The sequence below is a fragment of the Sorex araneus genome, chromosome 1, assembly GCF_027595985.1.
Source record: "Sorex araneus isolate mSorAra2 chromosome 1, mSorAra2.pri, whole genome shotgun sequence".
NCBI lineage: Eukaryota > Metazoa > Chordata > Mammalia > Eulipotyphla > Soricidae > Sorex > Sorex araneus.
In genome coordinates, this window is record NC_073302.1 from 431,470,519 (window position 1) to 431,495,397 (window position 24,879).

A 24,879-nucleotide genomic window follows, 5' to 3' on the forward strand; every position below is an offset into this window, starting at 1 on the left:
TTTACAAAAACACCAAAATTTGAAAATGAGGAACAATTCCAAATTACAACACAATTTCAAATAACAATACAGTCTCATTAGTTTTGCTAAGATTTCAGTCCGACCCTGGGTCCAGAGCAGTGCTTGTAGTAAAGAGTCCAATTGTCCTGCACTGTCCAGGGGTGGTAAGAGTCACCAATGATAAGAGTCATTTAGTCACAGTTTGAAGAAATGAAGTTTCTGGATCAAAACTGAAGAGTTGTCCTTGTAACAGCAGCAGTAGTGGTAGCAGCAATGAGTCTCTGGAAAGCAGCTATTAGGAGTCCAACAAATTTCAGGAAGCACTGGATTAGTCAGGGAGCACTGGAACAGGAGCATCGCAACTTCTGGCAGGAGAACTTCAGCAGAGGAATGCAGCCATTCTCTGGTCTGGTTCCTCGGCAGTCATAGGTGCAACCTAGCTTATGTTTGGAAAAAACACTTTAAAGTTATTAGAGGCTTTGACAGTTGGGGTTTGGTCTCCATGCCTGTGGATAAAGAGACAGAGGAAAGCTCCAATACAAATGGATATCCTAGAGATAAATGAAAAGGTGTTCCTGTTAAATCATTCCTTTCTCGTTCAGGAACCTGTGAATTCCAAGGAAAGGGTGAAAATAAAGTATTGTTAATTCAAATATGGAGGCCTGGTGGTTGTCCAATCCACAACCTGTAAAAGAGGGGTAGAAGGAAAGGTCTTAATGTGACCTCATTAGATGTGTAAGGAGCTAGAGGCCTTTGCTGCTGGCTCCTCTTCTTTCCTTGTGACTTCCAGCTGAAGTCAGTTTGGCGATGAATCAGAGCTGGAATTTGAAGGGTTGTGAGACTCTGGAGGTCTGAGATCCAAATCAGGTGGTTGAATTCTGCTTCTGATAAGAAGTAAAGGGATCCAAAGTTTCTTAGTGGGGTTATCATCTGTTGAAACAAAAGCATAGCCTTTTCCTCGAATAAGGAGTTTTCCTGCTACATTCAATTGAGAAAATACCTCCTTTTTGTATTTGATTTAACATTCCATATGTCCACTGAAAATGCAGAGGTGGTGGGCTTAAGGCCGCAGTGTTCTATACTGAAAAGGGGTTGTAGTAACTGTATCAGGGCAGGAAATAGGCTGCACTTCCTGCCATCCCTGGCTGCAGCGATTATACTGATTGGAGCTTTGAGACTCCACACTGGGGAAAGGGGCTGCAACTGAGAACATCCTCTGATCTTGCGGGGCCTGGGGCTGGCCCCCTTGCAGGTGTCCCGAGTTGGGGTCACCCACTGCATCAAAATTAAAGCGACAATCTCTGGCCCAATGATTTCCCCTCTTACACCGGGGACAGGGCCCGGGAGGTGCTCTCGTAGCACGGCTTGGGGGCGCATTGCAATCTCTACGAAAGTGGCCTGGTTTTCCACAATTAAAACATCTTTTCTGAGCTTGTCTCTGTAAGGCATAGACCTGCACCTTATGTTTAGCAGAGCCAACATTCCAGCATGCTTCCAAGTACCCGAATATGTCTTCCTTCTCCTTAATAGGGTGCAAAATGGCCTGGCAATCCTCATTAGCATTTTCAAAGGCCAATTCTTTAGTCAACAGCTCATGAGTCTCCTTACCCTCAACCTGCATTTCTATGGCTTCCATCAATCTTCCTACAAAGTCTGCATAAGGTTCTGAGGCTCTCTGGACAATCTTAGTAAAACTTCCCTTAAATTCTGCTTCTGCATCAACCTTCTCCCATGCACGCAGGGCTCTGTCACGGACATAAGCAAGAACAGCAGGAGGCAAGGTGACTTGCCTTTCTGGGTCGCGCCATTTCCCTTCACCAGTTAACATCTCACAAGTCAACTCAATCCCTGAAAAGTTTTGTCCAGCATGGCGTAGGCCTTGAAGCTTTGCCTTGGCCTCCTTGCTGAACCACATTCTCCACTGCAAGTACTGAGAACGGCTTAAGCACGTCTTAGCAACCCTGTGAAAATCTTGAGGTGCCCAGTAGGCCTTTTTACTCCAGTCTGCAAGATACTCCCTACAGTACGGAGATGTAGGCCCGTACGAGACACAGGCCTGTTTGAAACGACTGAGAGAATCCATCCTTAACCTGCGATAAGATGGATGCTGCTGCTTCTCTGCCTGGACTGGGCGATTGGGAGCATGTCCCGAGCGGTCTGGAGGCCGCCTGGCTGAGTCACTCTCGGACTCAGAATCTGAGTAAGTGGCAGCAGACTCATAACCGGCATCACTTCCATCTAATACACTGGAAGTAGAGCAATATTCACCAGCCTCAGAAGTATTTTTACTATGAAAACCCTTTCGAGACTTAGGTGCGGGAGGAGCTGAGGCCGTATTATTCCATATATTCTCCTCCACATCAACTGCACTTTTCAAAAACAGGAGAATAGAATTAACAATCTCCCAGGTTGTCCAGAATTCCACGGGGATCTTAGTCCCTTCCTCAGATGCCTTACAAACATTTTTCCTAACTTGTTTCCAAGTCTTACTTTCTAGAGTTCCTTCATCCGGGAACCATGGGTTAACTGCATAAACTACCTTAAAGCAGGACCGGAGCTGGTCTCTGGAAATGCAGAGTTCCGGGTCTCCTGTTCTGCGGGAAAGATACTGAATAAAATCCATAAATGGCTTGCCATGTTCAGTCTGGTTTGAGAAAATATGAAAGATCTTGGGGAGGCCCAGAATCTGCCCCATCTTAGTGGGTGATTGCTGTTAGGATTCTGATCCACAGCACACTAAAAAATCCTGTTCTTCCACTCACTTTCTAGAGTGGGGTGCACCGAACGCTATTCTTACCTTTAGTTGGTAGTTCAGGCCCGCTCCAGGGACGCCAGCTGTAAAAAACTAAAGCACGCCGAGGGGCGAGTGCACTCGCGGGCTCTCCGGGCGGCTGTGCCTCACCGCCCACGTTCGGTGCTCTGGATCGGGAGTGTGTGGACTGGATCGGGACGGCCGGTGGTCAAGGACAGGCGAAGGAAGAACGAGGACCAAGCTGGTTGCTGATTAGTTACCGTTTATTCAATCTTCAAACTTTCTCATCTGTGTTTTAGTGTTGGGTGTCAAATCCAGAACTTTTTTTTTTTGCTTTTTGGGTCACACCCAGTGATGCACAGGGTTACTCCTGGCCTTACACTCAGGAATTACTCCTGGCAGTGCTCGAGGGACCATATGGGATGCTGGGAATCGAACCCGGGTCAGCAAGGCAAACGCCCTACCTGCTGTGCTATCACTCCAGCCCTGAATCCAGAACTTCTATGACTTAAAATGAATTATTTGACAGCGCCTCATTGTGCCAAATCTAATAGTTGGTGACCATGGCCCTGGCACCTCCCTGGGCTGTGGGCTGTACCCAGGGTTGGCAGGGCTGCCCCGTGCTGTCCCATGGGTTAAGATGGGGGAGCCCCTGCCTGGCTCTACCCCTGTCCAGTATTAGCTGTGCTGCCTCTTTCCTTCCTGCCCTCTCCGCCGTATGGCTGTGCATTGGGTAGGCACAGACGTCGTTCTAAGAACTCTGCTGACGGGCCAGGGAGGTGGGTTCAAAGGGCCAGACCTTGTGCTTTGCCTGTGCGGGTCCATCCCTGGAGTACCGCCAGATCTACCATGGTCCCCGAAGTACCGCCAGATCTACCCCTCCCCTCAGCCCCCCACCCCCCAAATAAACCATGCTGATGGGAGTCTCAGCTTCTGAGACTGTAGCTCCAGAATAGGGGCGCTCCCAACGTTTCCCATGTGTTTTCTTTATACTTGAACATGAACCAGGCATATTTTTTCTGAGGGAACACTATCATTCTTGGCCTTTCCAGCCGCCCAGTCCATTCCTCTGGATTCGTCCGTGAAAGCGCGTAAGGCTGTGGCTGGCTCGCCGTTGATTTGAACTGAAGGGTTGTCCTTTTTGACTCGGCACACCGAGCTCAGGAGGGGTCAGCCAGTATTTGCCCGTCCAGAGCTGCCGCCCCCGAGGCTCTGGGTGGTCACAGGGAGGGCAAAGAATGTTGTTGCCATTTGCGTCTTTTGATGAATCGGCTGGCTGGAGAGGACTTAGTCCTAATCTCAAGGAAGGCAGCCCGGGGGGCTCTCTGCCCCCCTCCCTGTTGCTGAGTCCAGGCAGAGAATCTCTCCTGCTACTGAGTCTTATCTTCATCACTTCACATTTGTTTTACCAGCCAAAGTCTGTTTCACGCTCGTCATTTTTAAATGTTGGTGAGTTTTAAACAAAAAGAAATCAATGTCCTCCTCCCCCCGCCACCCCTCTGGACCCCCAATAAATTTTGCATTCTATCAGACAGTTGCCAAGAAAAGCAAATGTCACATAATTCTGTGTTATGAATTACTTTCGATGTCGGGAAGAGAAAGGGCTAACGCTCTTTTCAAAAAAAGCCTTTAAAAATTGATAAATGGGAGAAGAAAAATGTTGGGGGGGGAAAGTGAATTTGTTTTTCGCTGGATAATTTGACAATTTTGTGTTGTGAAAGTCCATTTCTTATCACCAAGGAAACACTGATGTGTCCTCACTAATCTTTCCCTGTCATTTTTGGTTTGTAATTGCTCTTTGGCTTATATACAAAACATAGGTGTGTCTATTTTTAAAGGGAGCATGGGGATGATTCAGTAATCTCTCGGTGGCCTTATTTCGGAGCCAAGCAAGATATTGAGCGTGTGTGGATGTGGACTGAAATGTTTTCCACCCTTTGCCAAGAGAGCAAAGTCTCCCGTCCAGTTTGTGGAAGCCTCTGAGCTCCGTGCCTGGTTCTGATTTAGATGCTGACCCCTAGTCCCTGTCCTCGTGGCTCTCGCTTCCCCAAGGGAGGACACAGAGAAGCCAGACTTGCTGGCGCGCCCTTCACACGCGCCTCGGGTCTGTGCCGGGCTGAGCATTGCTTCAGGCTCTGGGATTCGGAAACGGCGATCAAACACAAATCCCGGTCCTGAACCGAGACTTGGAATTAATAAGTAAAATATGGTAAGACAGATGGCGAGAAGAGATGGAAAGAGTGAGGTTCAGAGACTCCCTTCACCCCCAGATCGGAGCCGGGACAGTGGGGAGTTGAAGCGGAGGGGTCAGGAGGGACAAGTCGGGTCACTCTCGAGCCGAGAGCAGGACGGAGGAAGGAAAGGGCAGAAAGTGCACCTCGGTAAGGAGGAGCAGCAGATGGGAAAAGATGCAGAGTCAGAATCCTGCTAGGAAGCGTTAGGGAGTCACTTTGGGGGCCATGGGGATGATAGCAGAAAGGAGAGTGAGGAGAGACCTGGGGTGTGTGTGTGTGTGTGTGTGTGTGTGTGTGTGTGTGTGTGTGTGTGTGTGTGTGTGTGTGTGTGTGTGTGTGTGTGTGTGTGTGTGTGTGTGTGCGAGAGAGAAAGAGACAGAGACAGAGAAAGAGAGAGACAGAGACACAGAGAGAGACAGAGAGACAGAGAAGGGGGTGGGAGGGAGAACGAGACGCCATTGTCCATTGTGAAGTTTTGAGCAAAGGAAGGACATGGCCTGGCTACCCTTGGAGAAGCACCGCTCTGGCTGCTCTCTTGAGAAACAAATTGATTTTTCGTGGGGACCAGGCAGATGAAGATGTTCATATTCATGCGTTGTCACCATCTAAAGCTCAAGATCACAGAACTGTTGACACTTTCCATTTGATATTCGTTTGATATATGGACTTACATCGTAATGTTAGAATCTCCGTCCTTGGGGATAACAGGAGTTGACAGATGGATTGGATTCTCCTCCTGGACGGGCCAGACTTCATTGCATTAGTCACGTCCATTTGGAGTTTTTTTTTTTATTATTTATCTTTTTCCCCCCTCGCTTCGAAAAATGAAAATACGTATGTTTAGTGATTAGGTCGAGTTAATGTGGACAGAAACCAAAATGCTCGGGTAACCTTGTTACTCCCGAATGCGTGATCAAATTGGCCAGAATGAGAAGTTATTGCTTTGGAAAGCGGCAGAACTGTGGCATCTCCCTGGGTCTGCCGTAGTCACGACTGTTCTGCAAGCAGCAGCGAGAAATGGGCAAACACAAGTGGGCAGAAGTGGAGAACTTGGCTCCTTCAGGTGATGCCCAGGGTGTTCGAACCCGAGTGTCTGTTCCTTGCTGCTTCGGGTGGAGGCAAAGCCATCAGATTTCTCTAAAGAGCAACATTTTAAGCCCCACGCTTATCTCTGGAGTGGGGAGGCGGAAGGAGAAACAGATTGTTGTCTCTGTTGTGATGTGTGTGCAAACAAACACTGAAATGCAAATTTCACCCCATTTTTGGCTCCCCTGTTGGTGCGAGGCCCGGTGCTCCACTCATTTTTCTTGCCTCTAATTGGAAGTAACTGTATGTGATTATTCAAGTGAAGTTAGTACGTAAACATTCATTAAATTAATTTTGTGGCTTTTATATATGGAAGTATAGAAAGGTAATTCTAATTACCTTGAAAGGTAGAATTAGAATGAATAGCCTTAATTAATATAAAAAAAAAGAAAAAAGGTCACCGTAGACTAGCATGCTTTCCGCGGGATGTTGTTTACCGCACAAATATAAGATGAAAAATCCTAGCTGCTTAACACGAGAAGGCGGGGGGGGAGGGGGGAGTCTAGAAATGGACATGCTAAAAAAGAGTGGGCAATAATGAGATACCGTCATTTGAAAACTAGGCCGTGGGCCTGGAGTGCATTAATGCAGCCCCGATAGCCAGGAAGGATTTTTTTCCATTAGGTCGACCCTGTATTTGTATTTGTGTACTGGAGCCAGTTTCTGCGACTTCACAGGGAAAAATGACCCTCGGAGAGGAGCGAAGACTCAGACTTGGTGGCCTTAGGATGAGCATTTTTAAAGTGAGGGACCGGAAACTCGGGAAGTCAGAGTGAGGGTAATTAAAAACATTCTGTGGAGCGAAACCGGGCGTCTGGCCGGGAGAGGAAGTGGAATTTCTGAAGCTTATTCTTTCTAGGCACTTTTCTGAATGGTGGTCTGGGCAGGTGGGGGGGAGGGGAGCGGGCTGGAGGGGCTGGGGGGAGAGGGTGCCGTGTGGGAGGGGCCTGAGTTGGAATCCTGGTGCCGCCTGGTCCCCTGAGAGGCACACGGCCGCACCTCTGACCCTGGTGGGCGCTAGCACCCCTCAGCCTGGGGGGGTCCCACATCGCCAGGCTCCTGAGCTGAACCGCCTGGCCTGGCCGAGCGGGTGTCACTGTGAGCAGTGGCCCTGGGTTCCCCGGGAGGACTGCCTGCGAGCCCCTAAAGGAAAGTGGGGTGGACACGCGCTTTGAGAGAAGACCTCGGAGAACTGGTTCGAGTTCCCTTCCTTCCTTCCTTCCTTCCTTCCTTCCTTCCTTCCTTCCTTCCTTCCTTCCTTCCTTCCTTCCTTCCTTCCTTCCTTCCTTCCTTCCTTCCTTCCTTCCTCTCTTTCTCTCTTTCTCTTTCTCTCTCTTTCTTTCTTTCTTTCTTTCTTTCTTTCTTTCTTCTTTCTTTCTTTCTTTCTTTCTTTCTTTCTTTCTTTCTTTCTTTCTTTCTTTCTCTCTCTCTTCCTTCCTTCCTTCCTCCCTCCCTTCCTTCCTCCCTTCCTTCCTTCCTTCCTTCCTTCCTTCCTTCCTTCCTTCCTTCCTTCCTTCCTTCCTTCCTTCCTTCCTTCCTTCCTTCCTTCCTTTCTCTCTTTCCTCTTTCTCTCTCTCTTTCTTTCTTTCTTTCTTTCTTTCTTTCTTTCTTTCTTTCTTTCTTTCTTTCTTTCTTTCTTTCTTTCTTTCTTTCTTTCTTTCTCTCTTCCTTCCTTCCTTCCTTCCTTCCTTCCTTCCTTCCTTCCTTCCTTCCTTCCTTCCTTCCTTCCTTCCTTCCTTCCTTCCTTCCTTCCTTCCTTCCTTTCCTTCTTCCTCCCTCCCTCCCTCCCTCCCTCCCTCCCTCCCTCCCTCCCTCTCTCTCTCTCTCTCTTTCTTTCTTTCTTTCTTTCTTTCTTTCTTTCTTTCTTTCTTTCTTTCTTTCTTTCTTTCTTTCTTTCTTTCTTTCTTTCCTTTCTTTCTTTTCCCTCTTTCTTTCTTCCTTTCTTTCCTTTTTCTTTATTTTCTTCTTTCTTTCTTTCTTTCTTTCTTTCTTTCTTTCTTTCTTTCTTTCTTTCTTTCTTTCTTTCTTTCTTTCTTTCTTTCTTTCTTCTTCTTTCTTTCTTTCTTTTTTCACCTTTTTAAGGGGTCACACCCAGCGATGCTCAGGGGTTACTCCTGGCTCAGCACTCAGGAATCACTCCTGGCGGTGCTCAGGGGACCATATGGGATGCTGGGAACTGTACCCAGGTTGGCCGCGTGCAAGGCAAATGCCCTACCCGCTGTACTATTGCTCCAGTCCCCTCTCTTTTTTTTTTATTGAATCACCACGATACCGTTATAAAACTTTCATGTTTGAGTTTTAGTCATACAATGACCAAACACCCATCCCTCCACCCGTGCACATTCTCCACCACCAATGTCCCCAGTATATCCTCCCCTTTTCCAACCCTTCCTCTGCCTCTGCGGCAGACAATTTCCCCCATACTCTCTCTCTACTTTTGGGCATTATGGTTTGCAATACAGATACTGAGAGGCCATCATGTTTGGTCCTTAGTCTACTTTCAGCACACATCTCCCATCCCGAGCGATCCCTCCAACCATCATTGACTTAGTGATCCCTTCTCTATCCCAGCTGCCTTCTCCCCCAGATCTGAGATAGGCTTCCAACCATGGGGCAATATTCCTGGCCCTTGTGTCTGCTGTCCTTGGGTGTCAGTCTCAGATTATGTTATATTATATTCCACAAATGAGTGCACTCATTCTATGTCAGGTCTGTTTCTTACGAAGCGAGTGCACTGTCACTGAACTCTGTGCTTTTCCCTCTGAAGACTGACCTTGGCTTTCATGCAGCGTCCCTGTAGCGTCCCTGGCTCCTGGGGAAGGAAGATCCGGAGACGTTTCTCGTGCCCCCTTGCACTGAGGGGCCCCTCCCATCTATTGGGCTAGGAACTCCCTGCAGTTCCTAGCGCAGTGAAAGGCATTTCCCCCTGTGGCCAACCTGGGCCCGATCCCTCACAGCCCATTAGGACTGATCTTGTGCATGGAGCCAGGAGTGAGCCCTGAGCACTGCTGGGGATGGCCCCGAACCTAAGGGGAAAAAAAAAAAAAAGAAAAGCATTTTCCTTCCTTGTTGGGTCTGAATTCAGTGCTCTGCTGCATCCGACTTCTCAGTCACAGCACCTGCACCAGCCGGTGTCCATCTGCTGGCAGCGCTAGCCTCTCATCTCTCCTCACTCACGCCAGTGACCCGGCCTCCCCAGGGCAGGGCTGCAGCGTCCCTCCGTCCCCGAATGTGCGATCCCTTTTTCATTCCCAGTAACCCCACTGGGTCTGGTCCCGAGCTCCGTTTTCTCTTCTCCTGATGGCCCGAGGAGGACTTGGCCCGGGGAAGCTGGTGTTTGAGGGTGCACGTGCAGCGCTGGGGGGTCTCCCTGGCCAGCCGGGGCGGTCCGGGAACAGCATTGGAGGGGAGGGGAGAAGGAGCAGAGCATCACTGCAGTTTCCCCGTCGAGTGTCCCCATGAGTGAAATGGAACGGAATGAAAATCCCGTGCCCTCGGTTCCCAGAGTAGAAAAGGGGCGTCAGGAGATAACATGCCCAGGTGTGATTCGCTCGCTACTTGCCCATCATTCTTTTTTTTTTTTAATAGTTTATTTTTAATTAGTGACTCACCTTGAGGGTACAGTTACAGATTTATACATTTTTGTGCTCATGTTTCCCCCATACAAAGTTCGAGAACCCGTCCCTTCACCAGTGCCCATTCTCCACCACCAGTAAACCCAGCATCCCTCCCACCTCCCCACTCCCGTCTCCCCCCACCCCACCCTGCCACTGTGGCAGGGTATTCCCTTCTGTTCTCTCTCTCTCTGATTAGGTGTTGTGGTTTGCAATAAAGGTGTTGAGTTTGCCCATCATTTTTGATGTTCTTCGTCACGGAGGCACTGAATCCTGTTTGGCCCCTCCCTGTGTGTTTGTCTACAGTCTGGGTGGGGCTCTGGGGAGCAGGGGGGGTGCTGGGGATGGCACCCACGGCTTCCCTGCACAAAGCATGCGCTCCAGCCCTTTGAACTATCTCCCTGACACCCCTGCCCCCCCCACCCCCTACCTCCTGCCCCCTGCACTTGATGGCCCTGTAATGGGATACAACAGGATGCAGTGTTTTCAGAATATAGTTCAAAGTGTTTTGGCAAACTATGTTGATCATCCCGGAGTGTGTGTTCAGCCCCTCTGAGGGTCTCGCCTCCCTCCCGCCACTTGGCCGCCTCCGCCCTGATCTGCGTCCCTTGGTTTCCGGCTCCCACTTTCCTTCCTGTTTCAGTCACCCCAAGACCTTTTCCAGTTTCCCTCCATCTTTCTAACAGCCCTAACCGAGACCCTTGCTGTGACAGTGACCCTCCCTGGAGGGGACACCCAAGTCGCAGGGGTGTGAGGTCTGTGCCCCTGGTTCCGGCGGTCCCTCTCCCTCTCCCGTCCCTTCTAGACTGAGAGGGCCGCCCCTGCTGTGTCTCAGGGCCCAGCCCCAGCCTTGGAGCGACGCTTCATTTCTTCCCTTGAATTGCTGACTGCGACGCCTCCTTCCCCGTCCCCCAGGTTCAAAATCACATTTCTTCATAACCGAGACTTTCTCATCAAAAAACCCGAAGCCTCAGGGCAATTTAGTATGAGAAGTTTCTGTAGCTGAGGTCTGCACCTGGGGTAACTCAGTTTGGGGAGTTGATTTCATTCATTCCCCACACGCCGGATGCCATCCCATCCCCCACACCTTCACACGGAACCCCCCTCCCTCCCCCCTGAAGAAACACACCACCTTTGCATTTTCCCTCACGGAGTGAGCCAGAGTGGGAAGCGTGCCAATATCAGCGTATTTCCCACTGTGAAACGCCACGCTTCTTTCTCCCCAATCAGAACGGTCACTGTCATTGTCATTGTCACTGTCATCCTGTTGCTCATGGGTTTGCTCGAGCGGGCAACTGTTCTGATTGTGAGTCTTGTTTTTTTGTTTGTTTGTTTTTCTTTTTTGGGTCACACCTAGCGATGCACAGGGATTATTCCTGGCTTTGCACTCAGGAATCACTCCTGGCGGTACTCAGGGGGACCATGTGGGATGCTGGGAATCGAACCCGGGTTGGCCGCATGCAAGGCAAATGCCCTATCCGCTGTGCTATTGCTCCAGCCCCTGATTGTGAGTCTTGATCATGAGTAACAACAAGTCTCACAATCAGAACAGTTTTTTAAAAATTTTATTTATTTATTTATTTATTTATTTATTTATTTATTGCTTTTTGGGTCTCACCCGGCGATGCACAGGGGTTACTTATGGCTTTGCACTCAGGAGTTACTCCTGGCGGTGCTCAGGGGACCATATGGGATGCTGGGGATCGAACCCGGGTCGGCCGCGTGCTAGGCAAACGTCCTACCCGCTGTGCTATCACTCCAGCCCTATTTATTTATTTTTTATTAGTGAATCACCATGAGGTACAGTTACAGACTTACAGACTTTCGTGCTTGCATTTCAGTCATACCATAGTCGAGTACCCATCCCTCCACCAGTGCCCGTTTTCCACCACCAATGGTCCCAGCATCCCTCCCACCACCTCCACCGCACCCCGCCTCTGTGGCAGGGCATTCCCTTTTGCTCTCTCTCTCCTTTTGGGTGTTGTGGTTTGCAGTAGAGGTATGAAGTGGCCATCATGTTCAATCTATAGTCTACTTTCAGCCCGCATCTCCCATCCCAAGCGGGCCCTCCTAGCACCCTTTACTTGGTGGTCCCCTCTCTAACTGAACTGCCTTTTCCCTAGCTTCTGGCACTAAGTTTGTCCCCCACTCTCCCCCACCCCTGCTATCTCTTTTGCTCTCTCTCTTTTGGGCCCCACCAGGCAGTTGCTCAGAGGCTGCTCCTGTCTCTGCACTCAGGAATTACTCCTGGAGGTACACAAAGGACCATGTGTTTGCCGGGATCGAGCCTGAGTCTGTCGTTTGCGAGGCGGATGCCCTACCCACTGTGCTCTATCCCAGCCACGCCCCCTCCCCAGGCTCTCCCCTCCAGTCGCATACGCTCTCTTCATGAAGACCCCTGGACAGAGAGGAAACAGCTGAGAGAGAAGGAGAGGACCAAGGGGAATTGAGTAGACTGTCAGCGCAAATCCCTAACAATTTTCCCTGAGATTGAAAATGGAGGGGCCGGGTAGTCTCCTTCCCCCAGAGACCAAGCGCTCTGGGGAGCGTGGCATGGCCTTGCCAGGTGAAACCCCAGAAACTAGCACTTCCCACCGCCCCCTACCCCCATCTCTGGCCCCGCACTCCAGAACATTGGGATTTATTCTTCCAGGTTCTTTTTTTTTTTAATTTTGTTGACTCACCGTGAGATAGTTGCAAGCTTTCATGCTTGGGTTACAATCTCACAATGATCAAATACCCATCTCCCCATCAGTGCACATTCCCCACCACCAATATCCCCAATATACCCCCCTTTCCCACCCTCCCCCTGCATCCATGGCAGACAATATTCCCCATACTCTCTCTCTACTTTTGGGCATTATAGCTTGCAACACAGACACTGAGAGGTCATCATGTTTGGTCCATTATCTACTTTTCGGCACTTATTCTCCCATCCTGACTGATTCCTCCAGCCATCATTTTCTTAGTGATCCCTTCTCTATTCCATCTGCCTTCTCCCGTCTGCTCATGAAGCAGGCTGCTAGCTATGGGGCAATTCCCCTGGCCCTTGTCTCTACTGTTGTTGGGTGTCAGCCTCATGTGATGTTATTCTTTTTTTTTTAAATTATTTTTTAATTAATGAGTCACAGTGAGGGTACAGTTACAGATTCACACATCTTTGTGCTTGTTTTTCCCTCATGCAATGTTTAAGAGCCCATCCCTCCACCAGTGTCCATTCTCCACCACCCATGAACCCAGTATCCCTCCCATCCCCCCACTCCCATCCCCCCCACCCCACCCCGCCTCTGTAGCGGGGCATTCCAATATGATATCTCTCTTTCCTTTTGGGTGTTGTGGTTCCAAATAAGGGTATTGAGTGGTCATCCTGTTCAGTCTCTAGTCTACTTTCAGCAAACATCTCCCTTCCCGCGCAGGATCTCCAATCACATATTACTTGGTGTTCCCCTCTCTATCTGGGATGACTTTCCCCCAGCGTGTGAGGCCAGCTTCCAAGTTATGGAGCCAACTTCCTGGTATTATATACTACTATTCTTGGGTATTAGTCTCCTACTCTGTTGTTCGATATTCCACAAATGAGTGCAATCTTTCTATGTCTGTCCCTCTCTTTCTGGCTCATTTCATTAGCATGTTACTTTCCATGTTGATCCACTTATATGCAAAGTTCATGACTTCATCCTTTCTAACTGCTGCATAGTATTCCATTGTATAGATGTACCAAAGTTTCTTTAACCAGTCATCTGTTCTCGGGCACTTGGGTTTTTTCCAGATTCTGGCTATTGTAAACAGTGCCACGATGAACATATAAGTGTGGATGTCATTTCGACTATACTTTTTTGTTTCTTCAGGATATATTTCCAGAAGTGGTATTGCTGGATCATGTGATGTTATTCTATACACCACAAATGAGTGCAGTCCTTCTATGTCTGTCCCTCTCTCTCTGACTCATTTCACTTAGCATGATTCTCTCCATGTCCATCCACTTATAAGCAAATTTCATGACCTCATCTCTCCTAAAAGCCTTCCCTCTAAGATCAGGCACAAGACAAGGTTGTCCGCTATTCCAGGTTTTGAGGTGCTACTTTTTGTACACGGAAGCAGTTATGCGCCTGCTGGTTTTCCTTCATCCTTGTATTGCTGCAGACGTTCTAGATAAACTTCCACCTCTCCTCCTCCCAGGCTGCTTTCAAAATCTTCTCTCTAGTTGTCGCCAGCTTTGAGGTTACATAGAGGCAGTGCTTCCCTGATGAGAACTCAGTCAGTAGTCAGATCTATGCCATCTGCATCATTTTGGCCTGTTCGATTTTGTTGTTTGCCTTGCAGTCGAACAATTGAATCATCTTCCTGCTCTCCTTCTCATTGGGTTTTCGTTTTTTTTTTTTTTAATTTATTTATTTATTTTTAATTAGTGAATCACCGTGAGGGCACATTTTGGGTTTTCATTTTGAGTCTGTGGTCTTCTCTGTTTTCCTCTTGTGAGAAATGGGGCGCTTTCTTTACCAGCTTGCTGAGATGCTGGTTCATAGACAGTTTATGTTTTAAGCGCGAGTACGTCTGAAACGTCTTTATTCTTTCCTCACACTTGATTAATAGTTTTTCTGGGAAATATTTCTCTTAGGGTTTTGAAGACGTATTTTTTAAAATTTTTTCTTTGTCTTGTGGCTGTTGCACAAAATCGAATGCATTCTGAATCCTTCATATGGGGTTCTGTTCTTTCTGATTTCCCCTTAGAAAGATTTGACGTTTGTCTCCCTTTTGCTCATATGTGTCAATATAATGTGGCCTGGTTTGGGTCTCTTTTCTCTCTGTTGCCTTGAGCAATTGGTGTGCCTTTTCAGTCTGAAATTTCCTATGTTGGTGCCTGTGTAGTTCTGTTTTATTGGTATTTCCTTCTACTTTATTTCCCCTGTATTTCCTCCCTGGAGAGCCTATCTGGAATGTATTGGTTCTCTTGGATCAATCCCCTCATTTAAAAAAAAAAAATCTTTTAAGAAAACCATTCTCTCTCATTTGGAAAGTTCCTTCCGGTTATCTTCTTTTGTACTGGGTGACTCAGCAGTGCCAGGGTTTGGCAGTGCGGGAGCTCCAGAGTTACCCCATTGTGGTCTGGGGTCTACCACCCAAAGATGCTCTAGGCTGCCAGGGCTATACCCCCGGCAGGCCTTGAGAGATTTTATGGTGCTGGGGATCAAACTCAGGGCCTCTGGGGACGATTCTTGAGCTCCAACCCTTTGAACTATCTTCTTGGCCCTTTGTTGAGATTTCTGTTCGGGTGGGGTGGCACACCTGAAGTGCTTACTGCTTCCTCCTGGCTCTGTGCTCTGGGGTCACTGCCCCCTGCAGGGGAGCACTACTCTGTGCTCAGAAGAGCATATGTGATGCTGCGGATTAAACCTTGGCCGGCCGTGTACAGGACAGGCTCCTTACCCTCTGTGCTCTCTCTCTGACTCTTTTCTGAATTGAAAAGAAAACCGCATCATGGGGCTCGAGAGAGTCCAGCAGGCAGGGTGCTTGACCTGTAACGAGGCCGGCCTGGGTTCAGCCCCCGGCGCTCTCTGTGGTACCCGGAGCTCCTCCAGGAGTGATACCCGAGCACAGAGGCAGAAGTAAGCCCGGAGCACAACCAGGTGTGGCCCCCACACCAAAACAAACAAACGAATCTATCCTGTTCTTGTTTCATTGATATGGTACCTTCCCTTAGTTTTTTATGTAGGAGTTTTTTTTTTTTTTTTTTTTAAATTTCAAGTCTGTTTTCTGCAGTTTGCTCCGCTTCATTCCAGTGTTGGCTGCCCACTGTTAAACTGTGACATGTGACGGGCTCTCCTATCTGCCCAGGGTCCCTTTAGGCAAGAAGTGCACCCATTGTCATAGTGTCCCCTTCCCAAACTTATCCTGCTCACCCCTGCCCCCCCACCCCGTGCCAAGCTTCCTCCTGAAGACCAGGTCTCCTGTCTTTGTTTCTATTGCCATTGCCATTCGACATTCCCCTGCAAGGTTTCTCTATATCCCACATATGAGAGAGGGCCATTCTGAGTCTTTCTCTCCCTCTGGCTGATTTCACGCAACACCATGCTCTCTACCCACGTTGCAGCAAGTTGCATGACTTTATTTTTTTCCTTACAGTTGAGTAGTTTTCCGTTGTGTAGATGTACCATAGTTTCTTTATCCACGCATCTGTTTGTGGGCATTTGGGTTGTTTCACTGAACGTAGGAGTGCAGATGTCTTTTCTGATTTGTGCTTTTGGGTCCCAGGGATGGTGGAGGATGAGGGGCACTGGTGAAGGGGCTGGTGTTGGAATAATGTACGCCTAAGACTCAGTCATAAATATCAGGTAACATTGTAATTCACGGTGATTCAATAAAAGAAGAGTTAAAATAAAAAGGAAAAATGCTTCAAAGCTGCTCTGGAGCTCGGCTAGTTACGGGCCTCGTCTAGGGACGGTTGGGCGGTGGCGTGGGAATCTCACCCTCTGTGTCCTTCGTCTTGTTTCTTTCCCCAGAGGAAAGCTCACATTGCCTCGCTTGGACTAAAAGTCAAGCTGAGCGTTGCTGGCGGGAGCCTGAGGCCAGAGGCAGCAGAGCAGCCTCCTGTAGGGCTGAGGTTCTTACTCATCCCAGGGTTCCACCTTGGCTTTTCTCCCTTGTTTCTGCCCAGACCTGGCACCGACTCCACCTTTAGCTGTTGGTGACGTTTGTGAGTCAGTTCCAGTGACCCTCTTTGATCAGTGCTGGAGGAAAGAAATGACCCATTGTGTAGCTTGATGAGGCTCTCTAGGGTCCCCCACAAACTCCTGATAGGAAGTTGTGACTCTGTAATTCGTCCTTTTCAGGATGAGAGGTGCCTCCTTTCCGAGTGTAGCGAACCCCATTCCTGGCTAAGACTTTCCGATTGCTCTGCTCCATGATTTATTTGCCCAGTGCTCATCTTCCTGCCCGCTCACAGTCTGTGCATGGCCCTGCACTTTCTCTGTTTTCTTTCCTTGGCGATTTAAAGTTCAGAAACCATTCTCTCGCATTCACGTTGGTGGGCTTTCAGGAAGGGGAAGGTACATTAGGACCGTCTCCAACATATTTTTCAGACTGGTCTATAAGCGTCTCTCTCCTGCCATTAAGTCCTGAAATCATCATTGCACTCAGGTTATCAGGAGAGAGGACAGAATCCCCTTATTCAAGTGCTCTCCTTTCCGGTGGAGAGTACCAGAAAGGTTAGAGTTAGGGATTCCCTATTGTGGTCAGAATAAAGATGCCTTCTTAAGAACTCTTTCGATCCTAGTATTCTGTCTTTACGGTTCTCCATTTTTGTTGGGAAAATGTTAAAACTTTGTTCTGTAATCACCAGAAGTATAGTTTCCGTGTCTGAGCCACCAGGCCAGATTTTATGGAAATATTTAGATTGGGGTGTTGGGGGGGGGGTAGGGGAGGAGGAGAATGCTTCCCAAGCGGGGTTCAGAGGACCTGGAGGTTCACTTGTAGGAGGCTTCTGGGAGGCTCAGCCAAGCGGCTGGGTGATTGATCGCAAAGGCCAGAGGGGGCAGTGCTCAGGGATCACCAGGCTTCCACACGGTGGTACTTGTCTTGGAGCAGGGTAGGGGGGCAGTGAGGTACCAGGGATCCAACTGCATGTTCTTCTATCCCTATCTCTCCAGCCTGTAATTCAGATTTATTTTTATTTTTATAAAGTTGTGCACGATGATTTATTACATGTAATATTCCAACACCTGTCCCACTGCCATTGTACCTTACCACCACCATTACTTCCAATTTTCCCAGTCACCACTCAAGACTGCTCCAGTAGCAGACCCTAAATAATTCATTTTATGTTACTTGTTATGAATAATTTTCTAACAATGATCAGAAAAGGTTTCCTTAGAAGGAAGCGAGTGAGGATTGTTGCATCTCCTCTGGAGCCATTAAGCCCTTGTATGAGAGATTACTAATGTATTGTTACAGGTCAAGCCTCATGTGTTAATGTTTTCTTGATCGAGATTGGGTATGTTTTACTTTACATCCCAATCCAAAGTGGTGTGCTACTCCTAGTACACCAGTGGTGTAGAATTTGAGATGTCTAGGAATTCTAAATTTGGAATGGGGTGATAGAGCTGGAGTTAAATTTTTAACTGGATGGTGACTTTGGAGTTCGAAGCATCTCTGCAGCTTGTTGATCTCTTTCCAGATTTATTTGTGAGTCTCTGAGTCATGGCCAATTAATGAGCTTAGATGGCACCAGAGGCAGTTTATGGGTGTGACTGCCAGGCTCCCTGAAGAACAGGGAAATTGGGGGAGGTTGCCCATCCCCAGCTCCGTGGGAGCCTGGAGATTTCGGTCACAAAACCCATAAAACCTGAGTTTTTCAACAGATTCATTCCTGGATGAGACTCGTCCCCAATCTCTGGAGGCTGGCCATGAGCATGGCAGCAATGGTGGAGTGTGGATGTTTTCAGCTGCCGGGACACTGTGTAGGTGGGTGGTGGGCTCACCCACCCTGCTCTGGGTGCCCTGACTGAGACTCAGCCAGACTCATGGTCCGGAAGCCTCTCTGCAGCTTGTTGATCTCTTTCGAGATTTATTGATGAGTCTCCGGCTCATGACCGGTTAATTTAGATTTTAAATGGCCAGTGACATGCAGGGTTCCAGCATCTCTGGGGATATTCATATGAAGGGCAATCTGGACTTTTCAGGCATGCCCCCCCGGCTCCCGTTGCTGAAGTGCCGCATCAGTTGGCACACCTGAGATGTATTCTGGCAGATTCACCACAAAACAAAACTGTGGGCACACATCAAATTCTCATCAAAATAAAAATACGTGTTACGTTTTGCTAAAAGTCCGTGAAAATCACTGGTGGGTTGTGAGAGGCCTCAGTGCTGTTCCTGTCTGCATGGTGTAAGCATAGGCTGTTTGGGGTCTGGGCAGAGAATGGAAGTGCGCTTCCAGCGTCCATGTTGCTCGCTCCCTGTCTGTTCCTCTCTTCCTGCCTCTTGTTTTGTCAAGGTGCGTCAGCATCAGGCCGTTGCACTCTGTAGGTCTGTGAGAACACTGCAGACTGCATAAGTCAGGGTCTGAATTTCAAAATGCAAGGCAGAAATAATCACTGGCCCATCCTAATGCCTTTTATTTCAAGGGTATCTTTGAATGGACGGACTTTCCCTTTTAGTCCGTCAGGATGAATGCCCCGCCCCTTGGTTGGAAGCCTTAGTTGATGTTCGGGTTCCAGATGGATCGCCCAAAGGACCTGTCCCCAACCCAGGACAGACAGAGGCAGGGCGCCGGGGAATCTCAAGTCAGCCAGTCCCTTGGAGATGCGTGGCCTGCCATCTGTGCCTTTGTATTTCCACGGTCATCTCTCCCCTGCGTCATTTTGTTTTTAGATTCACCCAGAGGTCGGGTGAAGGGTCAGTCTCTCGTTTGGGGGGCGAGACGTTGCCCCGGGAGGTGGCGCTGTCAGGACCAGGGTGCGGGTTTTGCCAGCCGACTGGCCAGGGACCTGAGTGCAGGGGCGCCGGTGGAGAGCTCTGAGCCCGCGTGAGGGGGGCGGGGAGGCTGGGCTGTCTGCGCACTGACCCAGGGCACAATCGTGTCTCCCTGCAGGTGAAGGAGAACCTGCTTTCGTGCAAGATGCTGCTGCACTGCAAGCGGGACGAGCTCCGGAAGCTGTGGATCGAGGGCATCGAGCACAAGCACGTCCTGAACCTGCTGGATGAAATCGAGAACATCAAGCAGGTGCCTCAGAAGCTGGAGCAGTGCATGGCCAGCAAGCACTACCTCAGTGCCACCGACATGCTGGTAAGAGAGCCGCCTCCCTGGCCCCGCCCTCGGCGTGTCTGACTTCACGTCCCTGCCATACGTGGCCTTTCTGGGTTCTGAGCCCCTTGCAGGTGGACTCTGGGCCGATGCCCTTAATTCCTGCGTTTAAAACGGTGACAGATAATATTTAAGTATTGTGATAGTGCAGTGGGTAGGGTGTTTGCCTTGCACGTGGCTGACCTGGGTTCGATTCCTCCGTCCCTCTCAGAGAGCCTGGCAAGCTACCGAGAGTATCTCTCCCGCACGGTGGAGCCTGGCAAGCTACCCATGGTGTATTCGATATGCCAAAAACAGTAAAAATAAGTCTCACAATGGAGACATTACTGGTGCCCGCTTGAGCAAATAGATGAGCAACGGGATGACGGTGACAGTGACAGTGATTGTCTGCCTTTGGTAGGAAGGCAAGTAATGTAGGGGCTAGAGGGGTAGTACAGTGGGTAGGTTGTCTTACACACGGCCAACCCGACTTCTATCCCCAGCATCCCATAGGTCCCCTGAGCACTGCCAGGAGTAATTCCTGAGTGCAGAGCTAGGAGTAACTCCTGAGTGTGACCTGAAAATAAACCCCCCCCCCCAAAAAAAAAAAACCTGTCAAAAAGTATAGTGGTAACAAACCAGTATTCAAGTCGTGTTGAAGGTAATGAGAGGTGGTTTTGTTCTTTTTTTCTGGGTCATGCCGGGCAGTGCTGGAGGGCTTGGTGGGGGCATGAGGTGTCAGGGATGCAACCCCCCCCCACACACACTTTGGGCAGAGCATGTACTGCCTGCCCTTTAAGCTGTGGTTGACGTGTTTGCTAAGCTCCAGAGGAAGAATGGTTAATGAATTCTCTTTCAAAGAATGCAGTCTGCCTGAGAGAGAACTTTTGGGAGATGATAGACTTGATATTCCACAAACTCTCCGGAGGAATTTTTATAGCCGCACTTTATTTTCTCCTTCATACTGATAAGAAAGACCGTGATTGGGGCGGGGTGGCTCTGGAAGGAAGGAGCACCCGGTCAGCTTCTCTCCCGGTCCATTGTGTTGCGCTGCCTTTGGAAATCGGAATGAAAATGCAGACAAGGTTGCAGTGGGTGACTCTGTGCCAAGGGATTTAAAAAAAAAAAAGGAGAAATTTGGCCTCTTGCTCCCTAACGCTGGGCTGGGCGCTCCGGGAGAGGACGGCTGTAGCTGCCTCTCTCCCTCTGCACGCGCACCCCACTTTTCAGTCTTGCTCAGTTGACTGCAGAAGCTCTCAGGGACTTACCGGTGCATTTTCCTTTCCGTGATAGCTCTAGAGGCCTCCTGACTTTGTCTCCCCAAATGGGATCGACTGTAACATTGGCAACACAGAGAAGACTTGCAGGGGCTCGGGAAAGAGGTTAAGACCCACGTGGTTCTAATTCATTTACAACTCCAAGAAGATTTTGCAGGGAAGCATTTAAGGAAACTTGGAAATAAGGCAATGAGGTGTGCCGTGAAGTGCCATCATGTATGTAGGCAGGCATGGTTAGGTTAAGAGTCCATTTCTCTAGAGCAGGGGATGTGGGATGTGGGACCGTTTTTCTGTCAAGGCCATTGGAATGTTTTAGCATCGTTCTCAGGCTACACAGTGCTGGCAGGCTTGCGCATCAGAGCCAGACCGTGTGATCTTAGGGTCTTCTAGGGCCGGTGGGCCAGACGTTTCCCACCGTGATCTAAGGGAAGGAGCTTAGTAATTCTTTTTTCTTAAAAGTAGCGGAAGAGCTGGCTATTTCCAGTGTGTCTTTCATAGTGACATCTTCCTTAATGGCAGTATTGGTGTTTAGCAGAAACAAATTTGTCATCTTTCAGCAATTTTTTTGTTTGTTTCAGCATTAAGAATGTCTGCACATGGGGGGCCAGAGCGATAGTGCAGCGGGTAGGACATCTGCCCTTAATGCCATTGATCGACTCACTGACCCAGCGACTGACCATCCACTCTGGGTTCAGTCCCTGGCATTCCATGTGGTTCCCTGAGGCCTGCCAGGAGTGAACCCTGAGCACCTCGCCAGGAGAAAGGCCAGAGTACATCCAGGTGGAGCCAAACAAACAAACAAACAAACAAACAAAAAGAATTTATGCACATGCTCAGTTATCAAGATCCCATAATTCAAATAGATAAACTTGCATATGTATTTGTGCAGCACATACACATCTCTGAATCATGATTTCTTTCAGAAGACCAGCATTTAACTAGTGCCACATGTTTAAAAAATAGGTTATTGTTATTTTTTTTTTCTTGAGGATCTCATTAAATACAACTTAAAATTCTGGGTTGCAAGCAGTTCAGCTCTAACTTAGGTTTAACAACTGCATTATTCATAACGTCACCTGTATGTTCATTCCTCATGCATTCTTCATCGTAGACATTTTCCATTCACGTGTGCGCAGGTTTGGGGCTAGGGGAGAAGGGGAGCCGGCTCCAGTCTCTGGTTTTCAAGGGGAAGAGTCGCGATGAATCTTGAGTGGTGAGATCCTTCCTGTTAGCTGAAGAAGCTGGCGGTGGTGAGAGCAGGGGTGTGGGTCCATGGAGAGTGTGTGTCTCCTGTCTCCTGCCCTTGGCACCCTACCTCCCCGCCCCCCATATGGAGTCTCACCTATCTTCTGCCCGCTGGGTGCTGTGTTCACCAGTTCTAAATGAACTGTGAGTTGGGGAGGAGTGTGTGTGGGGGAAGAGTGGACACCTTCAATGATGAGATGCATTTTCTAGACGTTTCTTCTGTTTGAGGTTCTTTACATATTCCGAAGACTAGTCTTTCATTAGTGGATTGTAAATACCTTTTCTCAGTTTGTGGTTTATCTTTTTACTTTGTTGATACTTTGTTGTTGTTGTTGTTGTTATAAAGTCTTAATATGGTAAACCAATAATTTCACAGTGCTTTTCTTTTGCTATTTCATCTTAATGAATTCTTTTCCAGAGTTGGAATGTGAACTGCTTTTGTTATTTATCCACTGAGAATCTTTATTTTTTTTAAAATTATTTATTTGTTTTTTTAAATTTATTTTATTGAATCACCATGTGGAAAGTTACAAAGCTTTCAGGCTTAAGTCTCAATTACACAATGCTCGAATACCCATCCCTTCACCAGTATTCCACCACCAAGAACCACAGTAAACCTTCCCCCCACCCCACCCCAGCCCCCCACCCCGCCTGTGTAGCTGATAAATTTCACTTTACTTTCTCTTTACTTTGATTACATTCAATTTTTCAACAAAAAACTCACTATTATTGTTTGGAGTTTCCCCCCCCCCCCCGCCCCACCACTGAGAATCTTTATATGTGGTATTTATATATAAGTTTGGAGCCTAATTTCAATCTCTTAAATTTTAATCTTGTCTATCTACCAGTCACTTGTCTCAGATCATTTTTGAACCAGTTTCCCACTGCTTGCACGATGCCGTCTTGCTCACCTAACAATTTTCATAAATGTGTGGCTGGTCTGTTTCCGAGCTCTTTCTTTTGGTGGGTTGTTCTCTGTATCTGCACCAAAGCCCTGCCATTTCAGTCGCTGTCACTTCGTGTCTTGATAGCAGGTGAAATACTCCCGCACTTGCTCCTCAACCCTTTGCTTCTCCAGATGTATTTCAGTGTCAACTTGTTAAGTTCCATCAAAACTGTGATGGGATTTTGATTACATTTCTGAGCACTTCATCCTTGGATCCTGAATGTTTCGGTGAACAGGCTGTGTCTCTTTCATTGATGTCATTACATGTACATATAAGTGAAGAACTTTGTGGTGACAGTATTCTGTAGAGGTACTACATGAATTTTATTTTGTTAAATATATTTCTGGTTGTCACTTTTTTGGTTTTTAAAAACTGTAGTTTTCAGTTTGTCTTGTTTTGGGGTCACGCCTGGTTGTGCTCAGGGATCACTTCTGACAGGTTCAGGGGACCACATGGGTTTGAAACCTTCCAGGATTTGAACCTGGGTCAGCCACTTGCAAGGCAAGCACCTTACCTACTGTACTATCTCTCAAGTCTCTAAAAGTGTAGTTTTTGATTTGATTTTCTAGCCATTTGTTGCAGACATATAGCAACACGATAGGGTTCTTGTCTTAAATTGATGTTCTAGTCCCTGAACCACACCCAATCCCGTCTACCTAGCAGAGGATCTTTTTACACTTAGCTGGTATTGCTTCAAGTCTCTGAAAGTCCCACATAGCTGGATGTTTCTCTCTTCCTTTTAAAGAATGTGTGTTTTCTTGTGGTTAGAACACCTGGTCAGGGTTTGATCCCTGGTACCCCATGGCCTCCCGAGCATCACTGAGTGTCGCCCTGGAGGTTCCCGAGCACTGCCAGGGTACCACCAGGTTGGGGCAGCATCTCACTCAGCCGTGTGCCTGGTTGCCTGAGTCTAACTAGGAGGAACCCTGGGCCCCCTCGAGCATCGCTTGACACCACCCCCAACCGTCCCCAGTAGAAACAAATCCTTGGGCAGATACTTTTCCTCTTGTTCTCGCAAGTGGCATGTGCTGGTTTTGACAGACTTGCCGTGGTTTGTGTGCGGGCGTGGGTCACCAGGCTTCTCCCTGAGCTCTTCTGTTTTGCCCCGCGCCCAGCACCGTGCACCTCCTGCGGTTACAGTTCACAGGCCGTTGGCCACCGGGAAACTCTGGCAATGAGTTCCCTCTCCCAATCAGAGAAATAGGCATATCCTCCATCGGACTAAGTTTTCTCCTTTGACTCGATGTGTGGTTTCTTTTCCTCCCGTCCCCCACTCACTCCCCGCAGTGGAAAGCTTTGCTGGTTTCTGTATTTTGGGGGGCAATATTTGAACAGACCATTTACCCAGATGACTCCTGGCGCAGATCCGTCCCAAACATTGGGATGTTGGACAAATCAAGAGCCTTGTAGGCCACACGTAGCTTTGGGGTGGCTACCCCTCCCAGTCTCTGCTCCCCATAACAGCCCTCACCACACCAGCCCACCCCCATAACAGTAACGCCTCGGTTTTAATTTAAAAAATCATCCCAGAATCAACCCTGTAATCGAGAGGTCAACAAGGTTGCATGAGCAGAAGGCAAAGGCTAGGCCCTGAGTCCACTGTGAGGCTGATCCACGCCAGGGGCAGCTGTGCAGTGGGATGGACCACAGTCGGACACATGAAATTAGTTGTAGTCAGAAAGGAACCAGGCATGCTTGGGGTTCATGTCAACCCTCCCAGTGCTGTAGGAGAGGAATTTCCCTGAGTACAGAGAAATCAGAGATACTGCGTCTTGGTCTTCAGTGGAAACGCCATCTGAGTGTGTCCGTGACTTGTATAGGAGAACAAACACGACACAACTGAAACGTGAGTATTTGAGGAAGTAAATGTGAGAGTGAAGGTTCAGTTCCAGTACTGTTCAGGAGGTTCAAGACCTAGAGAGACACGATAAAGCTCTTCACCAAAG

General features: G+C 48.5%; 1 protein-coding gene across 2 annotated transcripts in view; it reads left to right on the top strand.

The window, feature by feature from the left end:
• Positions 1-24,879, top strand: part of EXOC4 (exocyst complex component 4) — an 858,640-nt gene that overhangs the window by 30,977 nt on the left and 802,784 nt on the right. For both annotated transcript variants that reach the window (XM_004608252.3, XM_055133914.1), the window contains exon 3: positions 19,273-19,467. In XM_004608252.3, coding sequence (XP_004608309.1) covers positions 19,273-19,467 — 195 coding nt within the window. The remainder of the gene's footprint in view (positions 1-19,272; positions 19,468-24,879) is intronic.